This window comes from Halichoeres trimaculatus, unplaced genomic scaffold (genome assembly GCF_033239565.1).
Source record: "Halichoeres trimaculatus isolate MK-OKI-2021-1 unplaced genomic scaffold, fHalTri1.1 fHalTri1_scaffold_13, whole genome shotgun sequence".
NCBI lineage: Eukaryota > Metazoa > Chordata > Actinopteri > Labriformes > Labridae > Halichoeres > Halichoeres trimaculatus.
This window is the reverse complement of record NW_027437191.1, coordinates 16546918-16566412: the sequence shown is the minus strand read 5'-3', so window position 1 is coordinate 16566412 and position 19495 is coordinate 16546918. Positions and strand designations below refer to the sequence as shown.

The 19495-nt window shown below is 42.1% G+C and overlaps 1 protein-coding gene across 4 annotated transcripts in view; it reads right to left on the bottom strand.

The window, feature by feature from the left end:
• Positions 1 to 19495, bottom strand: part of med23 (mediator complex subunit 23) — a 29301-nt gene that overhangs the window by 3634 nt on the left and 6172 nt on the right. For 2 of the 4 annotated variants that reach the window (XM_074684980.1, XM_074684982.1), the window contains 18 exons: positions 16160 to 16366; positions 15570 to 15713; positions 13874 to 14019; positions 13306 to 13551; positions 13063 to 13205; positions 12762 to 12936; positions 10774 to 10937; positions 10553 to 10677; positions 10257 to 10462; positions 9670 to 9865; positions 9423 to 9593; positions 9052 to 9268; positions 7025 to 7134; positions 6799 to 6925; positions 6469 to 6634; positions 6257 to 6329; positions 5957 to 6171; positions 5742 to 5862 (listed from right to left, as the gene is read on the bottom strand). In XM_074684980.1, the coding sequence (XP_074541081.1) occupies positions 5742 to 5862; positions 5957 to 6171; positions 6257 to 6329; positions 6469 to 6634; positions 6799 to 6925; positions 7025 to 7134; positions 9052 to 9268; positions 9423 to 9593; positions 9670 to 9865; positions 10257 to 10462; positions 10553 to 10677; positions 10774 to 10937; positions 12762 to 12936; positions 13063 to 13205; positions 13306 to 13551; positions 13874 to 14019; positions 15570 to 15713; positions 16160 to 16366 (2952 nt within the window). The remainder of the gene's footprint in view (positions 1 to 5741; positions 5863 to 5956; positions 6172 to 6256; positions 6330 to 6468; positions 6635 to 6798; positions 6926 to 7024; positions 7135 to 9051; positions 9269 to 9422; positions 9594 to 9669; positions 9866 to 10256; positions 10463 to 10552; positions 10678 to 10773; positions 10938 to 12761; positions 12937 to 13062; positions 13206 to 13305; positions 13552 to 13873; positions 14020 to 15569; positions 15714 to 16159; positions 16367 to 19495) is intronic. The other 2 variants (XM_074684981.1, XM_074684983.1) reach the window with 1 other exon arrangement.

Genomic DNA, 19495 nt, shown 5'->3' with positions numbered 1-19495 from the left:
CAAGTCTTGGATCAAAGAAAAGTGAAGTATTTTCAGTTTTACATGCTCTGAACGCGATGTAGAAGGCAGTCTCGCTTCCCTCTCTCAGTTTTTTTTTTACGTGTGATACATTCAGGGACTGTTGGAAATTTGAAAATCTGACGAGAACACCTCTTTTTCCAAGTAGGACACACGGTTTGTAAATGCCAGACATTTAAAAATAAGTGCGTCTTTGAACGTCCCGCGGGTTTGGGATCCAGATTAATCTGCGTTAATTTTTATAAAGCGTTAATATGTGGTGTAATTAATTAATCTAATTAACACGTTAAAATGACAGCCCTAATTACAACATAAAAGGTTTCACATTTAAATGTGACCAGGATTGCCAGAAATACAACAGTTATCGTATTTGTGCTACAATTTGGTCTGGTGTACAATTAATAATCCCAAAAAAGGCAATGTGTACAATAATTTGACAGTTTCGCAAATGTGTAGTTGACAGTGAGACACTTGTCTGTGAACCTTGAAGGCATCTTTTACCAAAAGATGTTTCCAGACAGCGATAGTTGGTTGAGGTGTGAGATACGAGTGACGTTTGTCTCAGAACAACAAGCATGATTGACAGCCAATCACGCTCCATAAGAGCTCAGACAGGAAGTTGATTCGATTGAGGGAAATGAGTGCAGCTGGAGAGGACGGAGTGATGAACGAGAGGCAACCAAAATTATAGAAAAAAGCTGGAAAGCAATTTAAATATTGATGCATGGCTGAGATCTGTTGCAGGCTCTGAGTCTGGTGGTGTCGTAACACAGAGCTGGTGGCTGAAATCACAGTTCTAAAACACCACAGAAAATCCAATAGATACAAGGAAAATGAAAAAATTCAAGCACCTGCATTGAAGTCAATCATCAGATGTGGGGCGATGAATGAGCATTCTGTACTGTAGGACACAATTAAACACAGTGTGGCTATATGTGACCATAATGCAACAGTAAGCTAGTTATTTTTGTTAGGACTGGTGTATGATAAATTTACCCAGAATAGTATAATTTTGAGTCTTTTGTAAATGTTTTAACCGTAAAGTGATTACTTTTATTTTCAAACTCGTGTTTGAATTAGGAAAAAGTGAAATGGAAAATTCAGCTCACGTACACGATGTGATCTAAATCTGCACCATGCTTGAGTTAAAACATGGAGAGATTATGTACACCACTATTTTGTGGAAATATCAACAGTGGTGTATCTGTGTTTTGGGCCATGGTGGAGCGACTAGATTAATAATCATGGGGAGTCAAACACAGCACAAAACTTGTCTTGTGTGACCATGAAACGTTTCAGATTATAAACAAATATGCAAAAAAAGTTTCAATGTGAATACTTTAGCCTCACAAAAGGATACATAGGATTTTGTTGAATACTATTAAATATATAATTTTGTAAGTTGAATCTCATTATATCTTGTTATAATGTGATACATATTGTTATAAGAGGAAACATTTCATAACATTATCCTGATATTGTTTTTTTCATGGCATGGCACCAGCAAGCTCCCATAATTCATAGCATTTAGTTTTCAAATCATTTTTTGGGACCCATTAAACCAGAGATTGGCCATCAAAGAAAGTCATTCTGCTTCTATTTTGTCCAGTAAATTCTGTGACTGGCGGCTGGATTTCAACTCAGAGTTAATTTTGGACTCTGTCAACTCGGTACGCTGTTCAGTTTCAGGGCAGATTTCAGGCTGGCCTTTTCTGTGGATCCAGATGGTGGTCAATGACTCCAGAGCAATGCTGACACAATCTGATTTACAGACACAAAATATGGAAACCAAGAAGTTTTCAACAAAAAAAAAGAGTAAAAAGTAAAAAAATCTGAGTTCTGGATTTACTTTTACAACAGATTCAATGAGAAACAAACTGTGCTTCATGCTCAGATCTGGAAACTACTGTGGCAGAGAGAGAGAATCACACCGGAGGCTTGTGAAAATGTTGCAGCTGTCTCTTTCACAGGCAGAAACAAGACTCTAAGCATGTTGCCAAGATATTACCAGTTGTAATGTTAGCGCAACAACACCAGCCAAGAAGAACCAATACTATTAATACAACAGGAGTGAGTTGGGTAAGATACGTGGCAAAGAAAAGAAGGGAAATGAGTTGAGTGGTTGAGAAAAATTTGCTCTAATCGTAAAACAAAATCCACAAGAATGAACAGAATTCATGTAATTTTTTGCGGGACGGTTGGTCCTTAGGGGACTCATTAAGCCACATTGTTTTTTTGGGACCACTCTAATGCTTCAACCTTTGACTGTGCTGATCAGCAAAAGTGGAACATAAGGAATAGGTAATTCATCTCACTGCTGTATGAAAAATAAAAGTTTTTTTTCTCCCACACATTATTCTTCAGGATTTGAACCAGGTTGACTTGAGCCCTGGATGTGATCAGCAACAGATGGAAAAGCAGAAACCTCTTGAAACAACAATTTCAGGTCATATGGTCTCTCTTTAAACCTATTTAAAATGTGTGTATGGCTCCTGTCCACATCATTTCAATAAATTAACATAAACCAGTAAGAGAGGAAGAGAGATCGGGAGAAAGAATGAATATACACTCACCAGCCACTTTATTAGGCACACCTGTCCAACTGCTCGTTGACGCAAATGTCAAATCAGCCAATCAAATGGCAGCAACTCTATGCATTTAGGCATGCAGACATGGTCAAGACGATCTGCTGTAGTTCAAACCGAGCATCAGAATGAGGAAGAAAGGTGATTGAAGGGACTTTGAACGGGGCATGGTTGTTGGTGCCAGACGGGCTGGTCTGAGTATTTCAGAAACTGCTGATCTACTGGGATTTTAACCCACAACCATCTCTACAGGGAGTGCAGAATTATAAGGCAAGTTGTATTTTTGAGGATTAATTTTATTATAGAACAACAACCATGTTCTTAATGAACCCAAAAGACTCATTAATATCAAAGCTGAATGTTTTTGGAAGTTGGAGTCAGGCTTTTTTAGTTTTAGCTATTTTAGAAGGATATCTGTGTGTGCAGGTGACTATTACTGTGCATAATTATTAGGCAACTTAACAAAAACCAAATAAATACCCATTTCAACCATTAATTTTCACCAGGGGAACCAATATAACAGCTAAACATTCACAAATATACATTTCTGACATTCAAAAACAAAACAAAAACGAATCAGTGACCAATATAGCCACCTTTCTTTGCAAGGACACCCAAAAGCCTGCCATCCATGGATTCTGTCAGTGTTTTGATCTGTTCACCATCAACATTGCGTGCAGCAGCAACCACAGCCTCCCAAACACTGTTTAGAGAGGCGTACTGTTTCCCCTCCTTGTAAATCTCACATCTGATGAGGGACCACAGGTTCTCTATGGGGTTCAGATCAGGTGAACAAGGAGGCCATGTCATTCGTTTTTCTTGTTTTCGACCCTTTCTTGCCAGCCACGCTGTGGAGTACTTGGATGCGTGTGATGGAGCATTGTCCTGCATGAAAATCATCGATGGAGACTTCTTCCTGTGCCACTGCTTGAAGAAGGTGTCTTCCAGAAACTTGCAGGAGGACTGGGAGTTGAGCTTGACTCCATCCTCAACCCGAAAAGGCCCCACAAGCTCATCTTTGATGATACCAGCCCATACCAGTACCCCACCTCCACCTTGCTGGCGTCTGAGTCAGACTGAAGCTCTCTGCCCTTTACCGATCCAGCCACGGGCCCATCCATCTGACCCATCAAGACTCACTCTCATTTCATCAGTCCATAAAACCTTAGAAAAATCAGTCTTGAGATATTTCTTGGCCCAGTCCTGACGTTTCAGCTTGTGTGTCTTGTTCAGTGGTGGTCATTTTTCAGCCTTTCTTACCTTGGCCACGCCTCTAAGTATTGCACACCTTGTGCTTTTGGGCACTCCAGTGATGTTGCAGTGCTGAAATATGGCAAAACTGGTGTCAAGTGGCATCTTGGCAGCTGCACACTTGACTTTTCTCAGTTCATCGGCAGTTATTTTGTGCCTTGGTTTTTCCTCACGCTTCTTGCAACCCTGTTGACTATTTTGAATGAAACGCTTGATTGTTTGATGATCATGCTTCAGAAGCTTGGCAATTTTAAGAGTGCTGCATCCCTCTGCAAGAAATCTCACTATTTTTGACCTTTCTGAGCTTGTCAAGTCCCTCCTCTGACCCATTTTGCCAAAGGAAAGGAAGTTGCCTAATAATTATGCACACCTGATTTAGGGTGTTGATGTCGTTAGACCACACCCCTTCTCATTACAGAGATGCACATCACCTGATATGCTCAATTAATAGTATGCTTTCGAGCCTATACAGCTTGGAGTAAGACAACATGCATAAAGAGGATTATGTGGTCAAAATACTCATTTGCCTAATAATTCTGCACTCCCTGTAGGGTTTACAGAGCATGGTCCAATAAAGGGAAAATATCCATAGAGCAGCAGTTCTGTGGGCCAAAATGCCTTGATGATGCCAGAGGTCAGAGGAGAATGGACAGACTGGTTGGAGCTGATAGAAAGGCAACAGTAACTCAAATAACCACTGGTTACAACCGAGGTCTGCAGAAGAGCATCTCTGAACGCACAACACGTCCAATCTTGAGGCAGATGGGCTACAGCAGCAGAAGACCACACCGGGTGCCCCTCCTGTCAGCTAAGAACAGGAAACTGAGGCTACAATTCACACAGCAACACCAAAACTGGACAATAGAAGATTGGAAAAATCTGGTCTGATGAGTCTGGATTTCTGCTCCACATTCAGATGGTAGGGTCAGAATTTGGCGTCAACAACATGAAAGCATGGATCCATCCTGCCTTGTATCAACGGTTCAGGCTGCTGCTGCTGGTGTAATGGTGTGGGGGATATTTTCTTGGCTCACTTTGGGCCCCTTAGTACCAACTGAGCATGGTTTAAACACCACAGCCTACCTGAGTATTGTTGCTGACCATGTCCATCCCTTTATGAGCACAGTGTACCCATCTTCTGATGGCTACTTCCAGCAGGATAACACTCCATGTCATAAAGCTGGAATCATCTCAGACTGGTTTCTTCAACATGACAATGAGTTCCCTGTACTCAGATGGCCTCCACAGTCACTAGATCTCAATCCAATAGAGCTCCTTTGGAATGTGGTGGAACAGGAGATTCTCATCATGGATGTTCAGACGACAAATCTGCAGCAACTGTGTGATGCTATCATGTCAATATGGAGCAAACTCTCTGAGGAAAGTTTCCAGTACCTTGTTGAATCTATGCCACGAAGGATTGAGGGGGTTCTGAAGGCAAAAGGGGGTCCAACCTGGTAAATGGACTAAATGGTAAATGGACTTGAGCTTATATAGCACTTTTCTAGTCATGGACTACTAAAAGCTGCTTTACACCGCAGGTCACACTTACCCATTCACACTCACATACCCTCACTGATGGATCACAGTGTTACTATGTTAGATATCCATCAGTATATCTAACACATTTACACTCTTTCATGCCCATTCACACACCACTGACGCAGCAGTGGGAGCAACTTGGGGTTAAGTGTCTTTCCCAAGGACACATCGTCATGTGTCGCCCAGAGCTGGGCTTGAACCTGCAACCTTCCAATCACTGACCAAGCGCCACCGGTACTAGCAAGGTGTACCTAATATATCAGGTATGACTGTATATCAGGTGTACTGGTATTTGTCTTGTTTCTGTGTGACTACAAATGCATCCTAAAACACACTTTCATGTACCTCCAACATGCATCGTGTCCTCTCTTGCTGGAAGCGCTGCAGGAACGGCCCAACCAGGTGATACACGTAGAGCAGCTGGAACTCTGTTTGAACAACCGGCTTCAGCGTCTCTGACAAGAATCTACAAACAAGCAAATCACAACATGCATGAAGACTCATCAAAGAGTAAACCGAGAGAGCTGAGCAGTAAAAGAGTTCAAGGAAGACTTCTTTACTTGGGAATGAGAGACAGTTGTCCGATAGATGAGTGATGCCAGACAGCATGTGCTAACGCAAGCACGTAGCTGCAGTTCATTTCACTGTAGCTCTGGTGGCAGGCTGTGAAATCCAGCAGGGAGAAGGGGTAACCCACCCACTCCGTCTCTGACGTCAGAGCTGGAGAGCTGATCACAGACACGATGCGGTCGTGGAGGACAATCCAGTAAGGCTCCTAAAGGAGTGGAAAAGGAAGCCAAAAAGTGTGTTGAGAATTCATGAAATAGTAAAGAGCTGTGAAGAGTGTTTTTATTTCTTACAGGGAGAGCGGTTATCACAAGTCCAATGGCGTTCATCCAAGCTGTGATGTTCTCTCGGGGAACCAGAGGTTGGCTACAAGGTGAAAAAAACAGTGTGACTCATCAGTGATTCATGTCAGTTGCCTATATAACCAGAAAATATACAAAAATAGAGGCTTGAACATTCGTACAACACATAAAGAAACAAAACAATGACAGGCTTTATTTCTGACCTCTTCAACACCACATTGAGCAGAGCATTGCCCACATCTTTGCCTGGCACGGCCAGAGCCATGAGCTCCACACAGGTGACGTGCAGGGCGTGAGCCGCAGGGTTAGGGAACTCGTTAAACCTCCAGTCGCAGTTTGGGAAAGGCCCTGGTGACTTGCCAGCCATCGGTGAAGAAGAGAGTTAAGAAAGACCGCGAGCAGGTAGACAGTGAGGTTAACATATCACACAGGTTCTCGAGAGGCCTATAACTTAAACAAGCAATGATCAGGGTCTGAGGAAGAGGCCTGAGGAAGATCAACCTGCAGACAGAGAGATCATAAAGGAAGGATATTGTCCACCAGACGTCCGATCAGCTTGCAGTAGTATGTGTCATCAGGGAGCCACACGTTGTCCTCTCTGGGGTTCATGCCAAACTTCAGGTACGTCTCACTGAGGCACCAACCAGGCGTGCGGTTGTCCTATTGAGAAAATAAAGTCTTGTTAGCATGGCAAGCTAGTGACCAGTGTTGACATAAGATCTTTTATTCCCTTCTTTCCCTGCTTCTTTCTCAGCTTACCTTTAGCGCAGACATGATGACGTGCACCAGCTTCCTCTTCAGGTTGGTTCGGTCCCTCAGATGTCGTTCATAGTAGTGAAGTGTGTTGTACAGGTAGGTGACTGGGCGATCTGCGTACAAGTGCAGCAGTTATTCGGATTCAGTTTCAGAGTCAGACAACTTTATTAATCCCACATGGGGCATTTCATGAGATGCTGCTTGCACAAGACAGATACACAAACAGAAACAAGGACAAGTTAATATAAAAGCAACAGTAAAAAACTACACAAGGTGTTAAAAGTTAAAGAACATAAAAAAGACTAAAGGAGATGATGACACTGGGGCATGGTTAGAAGTCAGTCTGTACAAGTTCCAATAAAAAATAAGGTAAAAGATAGATAAAAGATAAGAGATAAACAGCGCTAAGATAAAAGATCGTTAGGAAGCATTCAATAATCTAATTGCAGAGGGGATGAACGACTTAAAATATAACGGTTTGTTTTACAGGCAGGTAAAACATAGCAACGCTGTGAAGCAGAATTCATTTAAAAGGACATGAGTTGGAGAGGCTAAAATATAACAGCCTTTCTGAGTGTCTGCTGGTGGCAGAGTGGTTGTCAGACTGTTACCGTCTTCGAAAGAGAGCTCATGACGGATCAGTGTGTGCAAAAAGTTGTATTCACGCGCCCACTTCCTGTTTTTATTCATGAGTTTATTGCCATTTTCTTTTCTCTCATTTTAAATCAACTTCACAGAACTTCTTTACTTTTTCATCTAGCAATGTTTCCCCTACCTTTTTTCGGGGAGTGACCTGCTTCCCCAACGGCAGCACACCACCGGTCAAGTCAAGTAAATCTTATTGTCCATATAGCACCAGATCACAGTGGAAGAAATTAAGAGTTACCTTGTGACGGAGCGACACACACAGACGCACTCGCTTATTCACTCGTTCAGTATGATCCTACATAGACTGGTCACATAAAACTTAATTTCCCTCTTTTCCTGTTGCAAGTACTACCAGGGGTGCACACCTGGGCAACGCTGCTCTATTTTCTCATACACACACGCAAGCACAAATACACATACAATCGCACACCTACGAGGCACTTACCACAGCTGGGAGATAAAAGGAGGGGAGCTCAGAATACTTCCGCTTATGTAAAGCCTGGCATGAGTTTTTTTTCGGTCACATGGTCAGGTAATTACTTATTTTTCTTTAATATTTAATTTTCTGCTTATGGTAATGCTTTGTGATTTTTTGTTTGGGAGATTAAAATGTTCTTTTAAATGAGAGGTGCTTTTATTTAATAGTGTGGGTTAAAATATGTTTTTTAAAGTGTAAAAATTGAATATTATGAATGTGTTTTTCCCCTGTGAGCCGAGAGGGAGGGGCTACAGGTGTTTAAAAGAGCTGCCTTGGCCAGGCAGCTCAGTTGGTTTGTGAAAACACACAGAGTTAGTCAAGCTGCTGTTACATTGAGGGTAACAGAGAAAAAACTGTGCTGTCCATTCTTAGGGACATTGTATTGTATAGTGGTTTTCCCCTACTATGGGTGATTTTGATTTTTCCTGTTTATGTTATTTTGCTATTTGTAAATAGTTTCACCTTTGCACTGTAAAATAAATCACACTTATTCTATGACTATGTTGCCAGATTACTTTTTTTTGTAGTTTCTTTGGGTGACAGGCAGAACCCCGCCACATACCTCTCTCATAAATCGGGTTGTTTCTTTATTTAACAAACCAAAAAGCCTTATGTTGTTCATCTTATTTAAATGACAGGATGTTATTTGTCTGTACATTGTCACGTTTCTCCTCTTGCACTCTCTTGCGCACATGGTGAAGTGCCGCCCAAACACGTTCACAAACACACAAAGACAAACACACTCAGTATAGCAGAGTCAGGGAAACCTAAACAAGATGTAGAAAAAAAAACTCCCAGTGCCTTCTTGATGAAAATGCAACGCCCCCTCACCTGCTGCCGACATCACTGTCCCCACAAGGCTGTAAACTTGGGGAAAACATTGTCCAGAGACGACTTCACTCACCGTGGAACTTGTACAGCCCACCCAGATGGTCAAGCAATGTCTCCAGAGACTTGGAGACAGGAATGAGCTCCAGGAAGCGGTGGATGACAATGTCGAAGACTGGCAGGAATCTAAGGCACACATTCCCAAAGTAGATGGGCAGGTACTGAGGCTGGTGCTGCATGGGAGGGTTGACCTGGTCTGCAAGGCCCTCAAAGTACAGCTTCTCTGGATATTTCTGACAATGAGGATTTAAATAAAAGAAATACATTTAAAACATAAAACTGTAGAAGAAGTGATTAAATGCTGGTGTTTGCAGGCGGCAGAGAAAGAACCATCTCAGCCTTGTTCTTTTTGTGGCACTAGACATGTTTGTTTTCTCACACGTGTACCTTGTGGTAGCTCATGTGCTTGTTGTGCCAGTCACTCTGTAGCCAGTGCTCCGGAGCGTTCTCCTTCACAAAGTCGTTGACACGGTTCCTGAAGTCGTTTGGTTTGAGCAGCAGCAGCTGGATTATGAAATAACAGACCTGGGCCTCGTTGTTCTCGTGGCTGCGCATGGCCTAGATGTGGAGAGTAAAAAAACTCAGACACACACTCCTCACGTACGGCTGATGAATGTGGAAAGTTTCCACTCACCAGACACAGGATGAGTCTATCCAGGGTGACGATGTTGTATTTCCAAACCATGTCGTTCAGCATTTCGATGTTCTTGTTTAGCTGAGGTCCACCGGCTGACGTGGAGAATTCATAGACGAGGAAGTCCGCAAATGTTCGCACATGAGCCACGAGCGCACGAGCCCCGATGCGCTCCAAGACCCTGAGGGACACAAGACTAGGATACAGTTCTCTGATCATCCTTCAAACACGCTGTATGCACATGCTGAATCAGAATTCTGCAGACTGTGTAAACAGACACAAAAACACAGCTGAGCTTTCATTTAAAACAGTGATAACAATGATAAGGTAAAAAACAACCACGATATCAATCAAATGTGTAATAAAACTGGGATGAACTGAAAGGTAACGTTTGGTCTCTTACTTATTTGTTATTCATCATTTAATCTAATCTAATCAATTTTTAATTGTGTTTAGAGTAAAAAGTTTTTCATCCAGTCCCTGATGGTTCTGTCAGAACAACATCTTGCTGTTGCTAAGCACAGTGTAAGTCTAATACATGTTCGATCATGTGTGAACTCTGTGTTTCAGGGAAAAGCGTGTCTCACCTAAAGCCGATCTGGTTAATGTGGTCTGTGTCCAGCAGCATCTTCCACAGCAGACAGAGAAAGAGCGGTGGAGAGCCCTGCATGGAGAAGTGTGTGATGATGTCGTTCTCATTGGTCATGGACTTCCACTTCCTGTACTCCTCTTCCACGTTCTTCTTCAGGTTAAATCGGGACTCTTGGGGAACATTGTTCTGCTTGAAAAATGCCTAAAAAGAAGAGATGGATAGAAGTATTTAAGACAGAGAAGAAGAAATACATTTATACTTGATGATCCTTCGACTATGTCTACAACACACTTGTAGCGGGGCGGGGAAGCAGGACAGCGTGTGTGAGGCCCAGTTGTGAGGAGTGAAGTTCATGATGGTCTGGAGGATTTCTTTACACCAAGTGCCGTGGATGGAATCTGACCCTGTGAAGAAATCTAAAAGGAAAAATGGAGAGAACAAATGAAGGATAACATAAAACAAGTAAGCAACGAATAATCTTCAGATGTAAAATGAACTTTTTTTTTTTTTACCAGTGACGTGTGTAGCTCGGGCCAGGGTGAGGATCAGTGCTCGGTTCAGCTCCTCAGACTCAGCTGACAGAACGGTCTTTGGGTCGTTGAGGAAGCGGGTGAACTGAGGCTGCACCTCTGAACTCCCCAAAGCTGTGATCAACCTCAGAGCTGTGCTCTCCACACTGGCATCAGAAAGGAAGAGATAGACAATGGCGACACATTATCAATCTTTGGTTCCTTTTCTTGTTGTAATTGATTTTTGTGGAAGTGTTTCAGAAACTTCTGCACAGACTTTGACAACATTCATGCAGTGACGTTTCTGTCGGTGGTATTTTCATTTAAAAAAAACAGCTGCACATATGCTGATTCTAGGCGAGTATTGTACTTTTATAACTACTTTACCAGATATTTATTTAGTTGTCTGTCATAATGACAAAAGTTTTGATGAGTTTTAAATACTAAAACTGGATCCATCTTCAAGTGTGCACGGTTCTCTAAAGCAAAGTGCAACCAAAGTCTACACCTACATCATGGAACAGTGTAGTTATTACAGGGTACTAATGTGTAAAAACCTCAGTTTATATGCTCTATCTCAAACCCATCAATACATGTATTTAAAAAAATATATGCATGTTAGTTCTTAAACAACCGCTAATTATGCTCTACATTGATGATTGGGCAACACTGCTGACATACACTGCCTGGCCAAACAAAAAAGTCTCCACTGAAAAAAAAGGTCTTACGCTGTAATATTTTGTTGTAAGGATAAGCTTATGCAATGCTACAAGATTTATTTCCATCCAGTTTTGCATTAATTTTTCACCAAGATCTTGCACCGATAATGGTAGAGTCTGTCAGTCAGCATTCAGTGAGGCTAACCAGAAAAAGAGGCTTCAGTTTTCTAGGGAGCATAAAGGTTGGACTCTGGAGCAATGGAAGAAGGTCATGTGGTCTGATGAGTCCAGATTGACCCTGATCCAGAGTGATGGGCCATCAGGGTAAGAAGAGAGGCTGATGAAGTGATCACCCATCATGCCTAGTGCCTACTGTCCAAGCCTGTGGGGGCCGTGCTATGATCTGGGGTTGCTGCAGTTGGTCAGGTCTAGGTTCAGCAACAGTCTGTGATCAAAGAATGAGGTCAGCTGACTACCTGAATATACTGAATGACCAGGTTAGTCCATCAATGGGTTTTTTCTTCCCTGATGACACGGCCATATTCCAAGATGACAGTGCCAGGATTCATCACGCTCAAATTGTGAAAGAGTGGTTCAGGGAGCATGAGACATCATTTTCACACATGGATTGGCCTCCACAGAGTCCGGACCTTAACCCCATTGAGAATCTTTAGGATGTGCTGGAGAAGACTTTGCGCAGTGGTCAGACTCTACCATCAACAATGAAAATCTTGGTTGAAGTTAATGCAACACTAGATGGAAATAAATCTTGTGACATTGCAGATGCTTATCAAAACAATGACACAGTGAATGCGTGCCATAATCAAAGCTAAAGGTGGTCCAACAAAATATTAGAGTATGTGACCTTGTCGTTTAGTGGCACCTTTTTTCGGCCTGGCAGTGTATCTCCACTTTAACTTGTATGAGCAGAGCAGGTGAAAGTTGAAAAGAGCGCAGAGTGGGATTTTTCTTTTCAAGGATGGGAGCGAAGGGTTGTGTTGCTTCAGTTTCACTCTGTTACTGCTCACATCACCAGTCTGGCATACCCAAACCTGGTCCAGAATCCAAACCAGAAGGTATTTTTTGAGTGAACGCGGAGAGGAGAGGGTGTAGAGATAATAATAATAATATAGTAGGCAGGGTGGAAATTCTCACTGCTCCACTCTTCTAATATGTAATTTGACTGTTACGCGATTACTCTCATACTTAACAAAGCTAAAACAGACGCTGGCTACTTGCCTCAAGTGTCTTGAGTATTAATCATATCAGGATCAGAAATCTAGCAGGGGCTGTGCTGGAAATACAGTGTGTTAATATTTGTATTCACTGTACCACAGATGCAGCTGATTCTGGTTGGTCTGGGGAACAGCAGCCAGACTGTGCAGGTGACTCAGCAGCTGGACTCTATAGTGCGGCTGGATGTGGTGCATCCTGTAGCTGAACATCTCCAGTAAGGTGTGAAGGATGCCCCACGCGTGAGACTTGAACACGTTAGGCAGCAGCTGGCCTGAGCAGAGGGAGGGAAACACGTCGTTCAACATGTGAGAAAAACTGACATGAAATAACAGATTTAATGTTGTGACAAAGAGCACACAGTATGCTGCATGAATGTGTGTGTGTGTTTCTAACTCACTGATGAATCCTTTGATGCCCAAAGACTCAATCTCCATGTAGACCAACAGTCTGCTGTAGGTTTCTACCAGTGCAGGGGCCAAGGCCAAGCTGGTTTTGGTGCTGGCCAGCTTTATAACCCGTGTGGCGATGCTGTGAATGAGACTGCAGACAAGACAAAGAGTCAGTCATACTTTAGGTCCAGAAACAGTGAAATCAGCCTCACAGCGTTGATTTATCGTAACATCTCCCGTTGTGTCTCTACCTCATCTTTGCATGCACTGTGAGTGAATCCAGCAAGTTCATGGGAAGAGGAGTGACTGATCCTGATGCTGCACAGCTGGTACCAGGCAGGTTGATCCTCATTGATCCGTTTCCGTAGATGGTCTCCACCAGGACGCCCATGGGCAGAGTGAAGCATTCTGAGTTGGTGCTGTACGCGTTACAGAGCAGGGCGATCTTATAGTCAGACATGCCCAGAGACTTGTTACGCAGCGACTGCTGGAGGAACCTACACACAGCAGGGAGAGAGGAAGGAGAAAGATGTTTCATAAGGTTTGATTTAACACTTCAGGCACACTAGTTCAAAGAGTCCATTCCGTCTTTTAAATTCAAAAACATTTTCAGTAAGAATTTAGTTACAGAACCTGTAGATCTGTGTTTTTTGAGCTGCTTTCACTCTTGTATCTAAAAAGGTTTCTTTATTTCTCAAGTTCCTGCGACCAAATTGTTTGCTGGTAATGATTAAATAAACAGTTGTTTTCATGACCAACATTTTTAAATTTGGCTCAAGAGGTTTGATTTGTATCTGGACGTATTCTAAAGAAGCTTACTCATGGTGCAGTTTCAGGGAGTGTGGAATGGGTATCTGCAGTTTGGAGTTGTCGTTCTGAGCCTTGCGGTTCAGGTGGATCCAGATGCAGGTCATAGCGAATGAATGAGTGGACTGGGGCTTGTTAATGTCAGGCACTGGGATGCACTATGAGAGGAAAAGAAAGAAAAACAGAAACGAGTTATATAATACAATCTATAGAGTGATTTTCTGAGAACTAACACTCCAATCCTGCTACCCTCAACCAAACTTTTTATAACTTTTGACACTACATAAAACACCTATTGGAACAGGTTGTAATGGATTCACACACCCTATATTGAATTGAAAATAAAACAGCAATATATCCAGGTTTCACTGCAAATGGAGCCATTCAAGCTTTGTTTGCAGATTCAACATCTGACATGTTGAAACTGAAATATTGTTTTATTGTTTAATGCAAACTTGTGCTTATTTTACCCTTGAAGCCAACAAAGTATTTTCAAACATTGGGACACAGGGTGCTTCTCAATGCGTCAACTTCGTGTCTCCTCCGTCCTATCTCCTCCGTCCTATCGCCTCCACGGAAGTACTTTCCCAGTCTCCACTTTGAGGACTGTCTGAAAGCGATAATTGCGACAGAAGGAGAGAGGAGAGAGGATGGGGGAGACTGATCGGAGGAGCTATGATGGAGGAGACATGAAGAGCCTGCTTTGCGGAAGTCTCTTCACTGACAGACACGCCCCCATACGGGATATCACTCTCTGATTGGACGCTCCAGTGGCTCAGACTTCTCCACATGAAACTTCACAAACACAACAGAATTTAAAGAGTTAAAAAAAGACGAGCTGAGGACAGGCATCTGAGGATCGTTAAGAAGCTAATTATAAATCTGGTAATAAAGTGTTTGTTATGAGTTTAAAGCACAAAACACTGAACACAACCATCATCAAATCAAATCAATATAATGGAGGATTAATACAGAAAACTGAAATCTAATAAATAATTTCTTCCTGAAACACAATAAACTGGGTTATATTAATAAGCTTCAGAGTTCACGATCAGATGGGCTCTACATAAAGGCTAAATAATTCATAAATAATCTCAGAATAATGCATTTTACGGGTAAAGTGACGGTACACAGAATAAACAGAGAGCAGTTTTTCTTCTTGGTAACATGTGTGTTTAACTGGTTAAATGAATAGACAAAGCTCTGTTACGGTTTCTGTTTGATCAGAGTTATTACAGCGCACGTGCCCAGACGCACAAACAGCTGTTAGAGCTGACTGACAGATGATCCAGAGGTGATCAGCTGATGCCGTCATCAATGAAACATGTTGCTTCATGTCACGCTCTGGAGGAGAGGATGTCCCATTGCTCTAAAAACCAATCTCCTCCATCCCCTCTCCTCTCTTCATTTCCTCTCGTCTCTCTCATGCATCTCTGGTGGGAGGGACTAAGACGCAAGTGGAGGAAGGAAGGATGAGACTTTGGAGCTTTGAGACGCACCCCCAGACATGGTTACCATTATGTTTTGGAAACTTACATGGTTCTCGGTGACACACAAAATTGTGCCGTCCATTACAACCATATGTTTTTGTTTTATTTTTACTTATAGAGTTTAGTTTGTTTTCATCCATCAAATTCTGACTTTTCAATATTTTACACGCCTCTGGATGACTTCAGATGACGATTTCTTTTGTTTTGGAAACATGCACCTCTTTCTCCGGGTACAGCAGGTCAAACAGCTTCATGACAGGCAGAAAGTCAGCCAGGGCGTTCTTCTGAATGCTTCCTGAGATGAACTGCAACAAGACCCACATCAGGTGGTCTCTGCCTTTGATGAGACCTCTGCCTGCAAGCTGTGGAGAGGGAAGGGGAGAGGGAAGCATTCAATATCTATCATATCAAAGATAATATCAGATATTATTTGAACACTCTTTGATCTCATCGTATTTGCAGATACATTTCATTTTTAATCTGGCTTTTATCAGATGGTTTCGTGTTTCTTTGATGAATCCCAGCAGAGAAGATTATTCTAGCTGCTGTACAAACAGTTTTTATATGTTTGGTAAAGCTCTCCTGACATGGATGGTACGTGTCCATTTCTGATATGTGTGGCTTTCCTTAAATACTGTCTTTAGGTTTTTATATGGATTTTTTTTACAAACACTGTCTTAACACAGTCTTTGTCCTCCACAGATACACTTACTTACAAAACATCTGGGTTTCAAACCAACAATGACTGATATATTTTAGTCTATGCAGTCATTTGCTGGTGGTAGCTCAAAGTGCTAACTTCTCTTACCTTTTGATGCAAAGAGAGCACCATGTGTGGGAAGCTTGCAAACTGAAACAACACAAAGAAGATGAGCTGGGAAGAGAGATGCTGCCACAGCAGCTGGCTCGTTCCTCCGATATCAGCATCAAAGTGTTCCTCGGTCTCAGAGCGCTCCATGGCGTACACGACGAGGTCCACCAGCTGCTCCTCAAGCACCGGGCAGCGCTGCTTTTGCTGGCAGGGGGGAGGCGGTGAGTGTTAAAGGACAAAGAAGAGGGCAGCGGGAAAGAGAGAAGTTAAACAGAGAACAGGAAGAGAAAGGCGGCGAGGACGGAGGAAAAGACAGGAGCAGAGGAGGTTGGAGGAAACATTGAAAGGAGGAGGAAGAGAAAGGGGGCACAGACAGAGAGAGGGAGAGAACGTGGGATAGATTATTATTTAATTATTTCACACACAAATGTTTATGTTACTAGAGCCCCACGAAAGCACAACAATCAAAAAGTTGTCCCATCTCTGGCATGCAGGACGGTTTCTCCTTCCTGCCTCTGACTCACACCAGCCCGAAGACAGAAATGCTCAGAATACGCACTTTCATTTTTTATTACTGACATTAAGTAATTGAATTGATATCATTATGATGGTAAGAGTGGGTCTTATGCAGGTATTATGATAACATGATAGAGGAACAGGAGAATGAAGAAGCAATGCAGAGACTTCTGAAGGTAAAAGGGAACTTTAAATGAGAGAAAACAAAGGTGCAGGGTGGAGGGAGAGCAATAAAGAGAGGAGGTAGAAACTGAAGTGCAGGGAGAAGGAGAGACAGGGAGGTGTAGAGGAGTGTGTGGATGGGGACATGGAATAATTAAAGTTAAAATGAACCGAAACGTAATTCAGACAGTTTTTGACTCTCAATGCTGTCTTTTTTTTTTTTTCCATTTTCTGGAAATGCAAATTGAGTAGTCCTGATATTTTGCTTTAAAAAACTTGATTTCACCCACTGGTGACAGAGCAGAGGGAATGGGGATCTACCACTGTTAAAACACACGATTCACACACAGCACAGCACAACAAGACACACAACAGCACAGCGCCAAACTGAACACCAAACCAAAGTGTGCAATGCCATCCTGCATGCAGGCAAACAGGTTTAGGGAGGAGGAGAGGAGGAGGAGAGGCTGGGAAGAGGAAGAGGAGCAACAAGGCCGACAGTCGCTTCTCTTCCTCTGCTGCGAACACACACACATGTACACACACGCTCAGTCACTCTCACAGAGGAAGAAAGGGGAAGAAACAAAACAAAAAAGGGAAAAGAGGAGAAGGATCCACAAGCGTTATTCCTCGCACTATGTGAACAGAAATCAGCCCGTTAGCTTCACAGTCACTTCTTGTAGGAAGAGCTTCTCAAACTGAAAAACCACAGTCGTAGCTGCCAGAGATCCACTGTGACTGTGACAAACTCAACCTGACAACAATTCAGACAACTTTAAGCTCTTATAAAGTGAAATAAAGCACTGATTTTCAATCCCTGTCTGATAGACGTTTAAATCACTGGTTGTCAACAATCATCACCTGTAGGGCTGGGACGATGTGCTATTCTCAAGATTTGATTCTATAACAATTTTTGGGGCGCTGATTCCATTTAAATAGGGATTCTTCAATATTTATGATTCTTAACATTTTTCAGTTTGCTTTTATAGCACTGAACCATGTAAAAAAAATTAATGATGATGATAATGTGGAAAATATATCAGAAGCCATATTTGCCCATGAAATACACATCACATGAGTCAGAGAGAAACATTTCGCCCTCTGCTGGAGAAAAGTGGAAACTTTTTTCTAATTCAGTTTATAAACAAAGACTGAAATGAAGAATTTGAATTTGAAAAAAAAAAAACTAGTGCTGGGCATGTTAACGTGTTATTTTCGCGTTAACCCGTCAATCTATTAACACCGTTGAAGTATTTTCTTGCACATTAGTGCATGTTGCTCACATGCTTTTATTTTGTAAATGTCTGTTGCTGACCGCGGTGGAACCGGAAGTGAAATTGGCGGAAAAACACAATGAGTAACCAAAACAAGCATGGAGAAGAGGGGCAACGCCACGGAACTTAAAGGCGCTCGCCGCTTAGTGTATCAGTCCGTGCGCGGCGTGCCAGATGTGAACAAACGCAGGTAGTCTGCCAGGACGGAGAGACACGATGAGAACTAGAGCCTTATTTAGCGGTGTTTTTGTGTGAAAGTAACGCGCTAAAAATTCTCTAAATAAAGCGTGAATGCAGACCGATATCAGATTTTTTCGGTGGGAGTCCGTTTATTTGTGTTTTTGGTCAAGTAAAATATGGCCCCATCTGAGTGCAGAGGAAACCGGCAGAGGAGCAGGGAGGGGGTGTTTGGTGTGAGCGCCCTGGGCTTCTGCTGCACAAAAACACTGCTGTAGGGGTAATTAATGCCCTAAACCTTGTGATAGGACCCAACTTGTTCCATCCCATAGTATCACTTTAATGCCCTGACAGTGGCAATAAGCTTTAATTTTGTATTTACATTTTGTAAATTTGATTTGCACTAAATATAATATTTAACTATTACTGTATAACAAGTACGGATTTAGTGTTTGCATGACAGATGTTAAGGCACTTCAACAATAAGATTAATTATGATTAATCAGGGAAATCATGCGATTAATTACAATGAAAAGTTTTAATTGTTGCCCAGTCCTAAAAAAACAACAACATTTTTTTAAATCCAGAATTTTGTTATTTTTTAACAAAAAAAAATCCTGATTTATTGATTTTTTTTTCTCCCACCCCTAATCACCTAGTTATTATAAAAGCTGGGAGTAACAAAGAGCTTTAAATTTAGATCAGTCTTCTTTACGCTGATCTTTTCTACTTTGAAACACTGAGTCCATAGTTTGGTGTTTGCACTCATTGCTCAGAATAATTAATCAAAAGTTAAACAAAGATGCAAACTGGAGGGCAAAGAAGTCAACAAACTAAACTGAAGAAGAAGTCAAAAGTCAGAGTTTACTCAAGTAGACAGCCATTCAATGTGACTCATGAGCTGACATAGCAAAACACTGATCAGCACATGAAAAATGAATAAACGTAAAGTGCTTTGGGTTTCAGACTTTGCCATGTCTTCTATTCTCAAAGATATCTGTGCACAGCTCAATTCAACACCCTGCTTTCTGTGCTCTGAACTTTGTAGTCACAATACGTTTCCCAAAAAATTAAGAGTTAAATAGATGGCACAAGTTGTACATGAACAAAGCTTACTTAAGGATGACTTCCTGGTACAAACGCAGCTCTCCCCAGGAGAACTGGAAAGCTTTTGCAGTTTCACTGTTTGAGTTAACCTGACAAG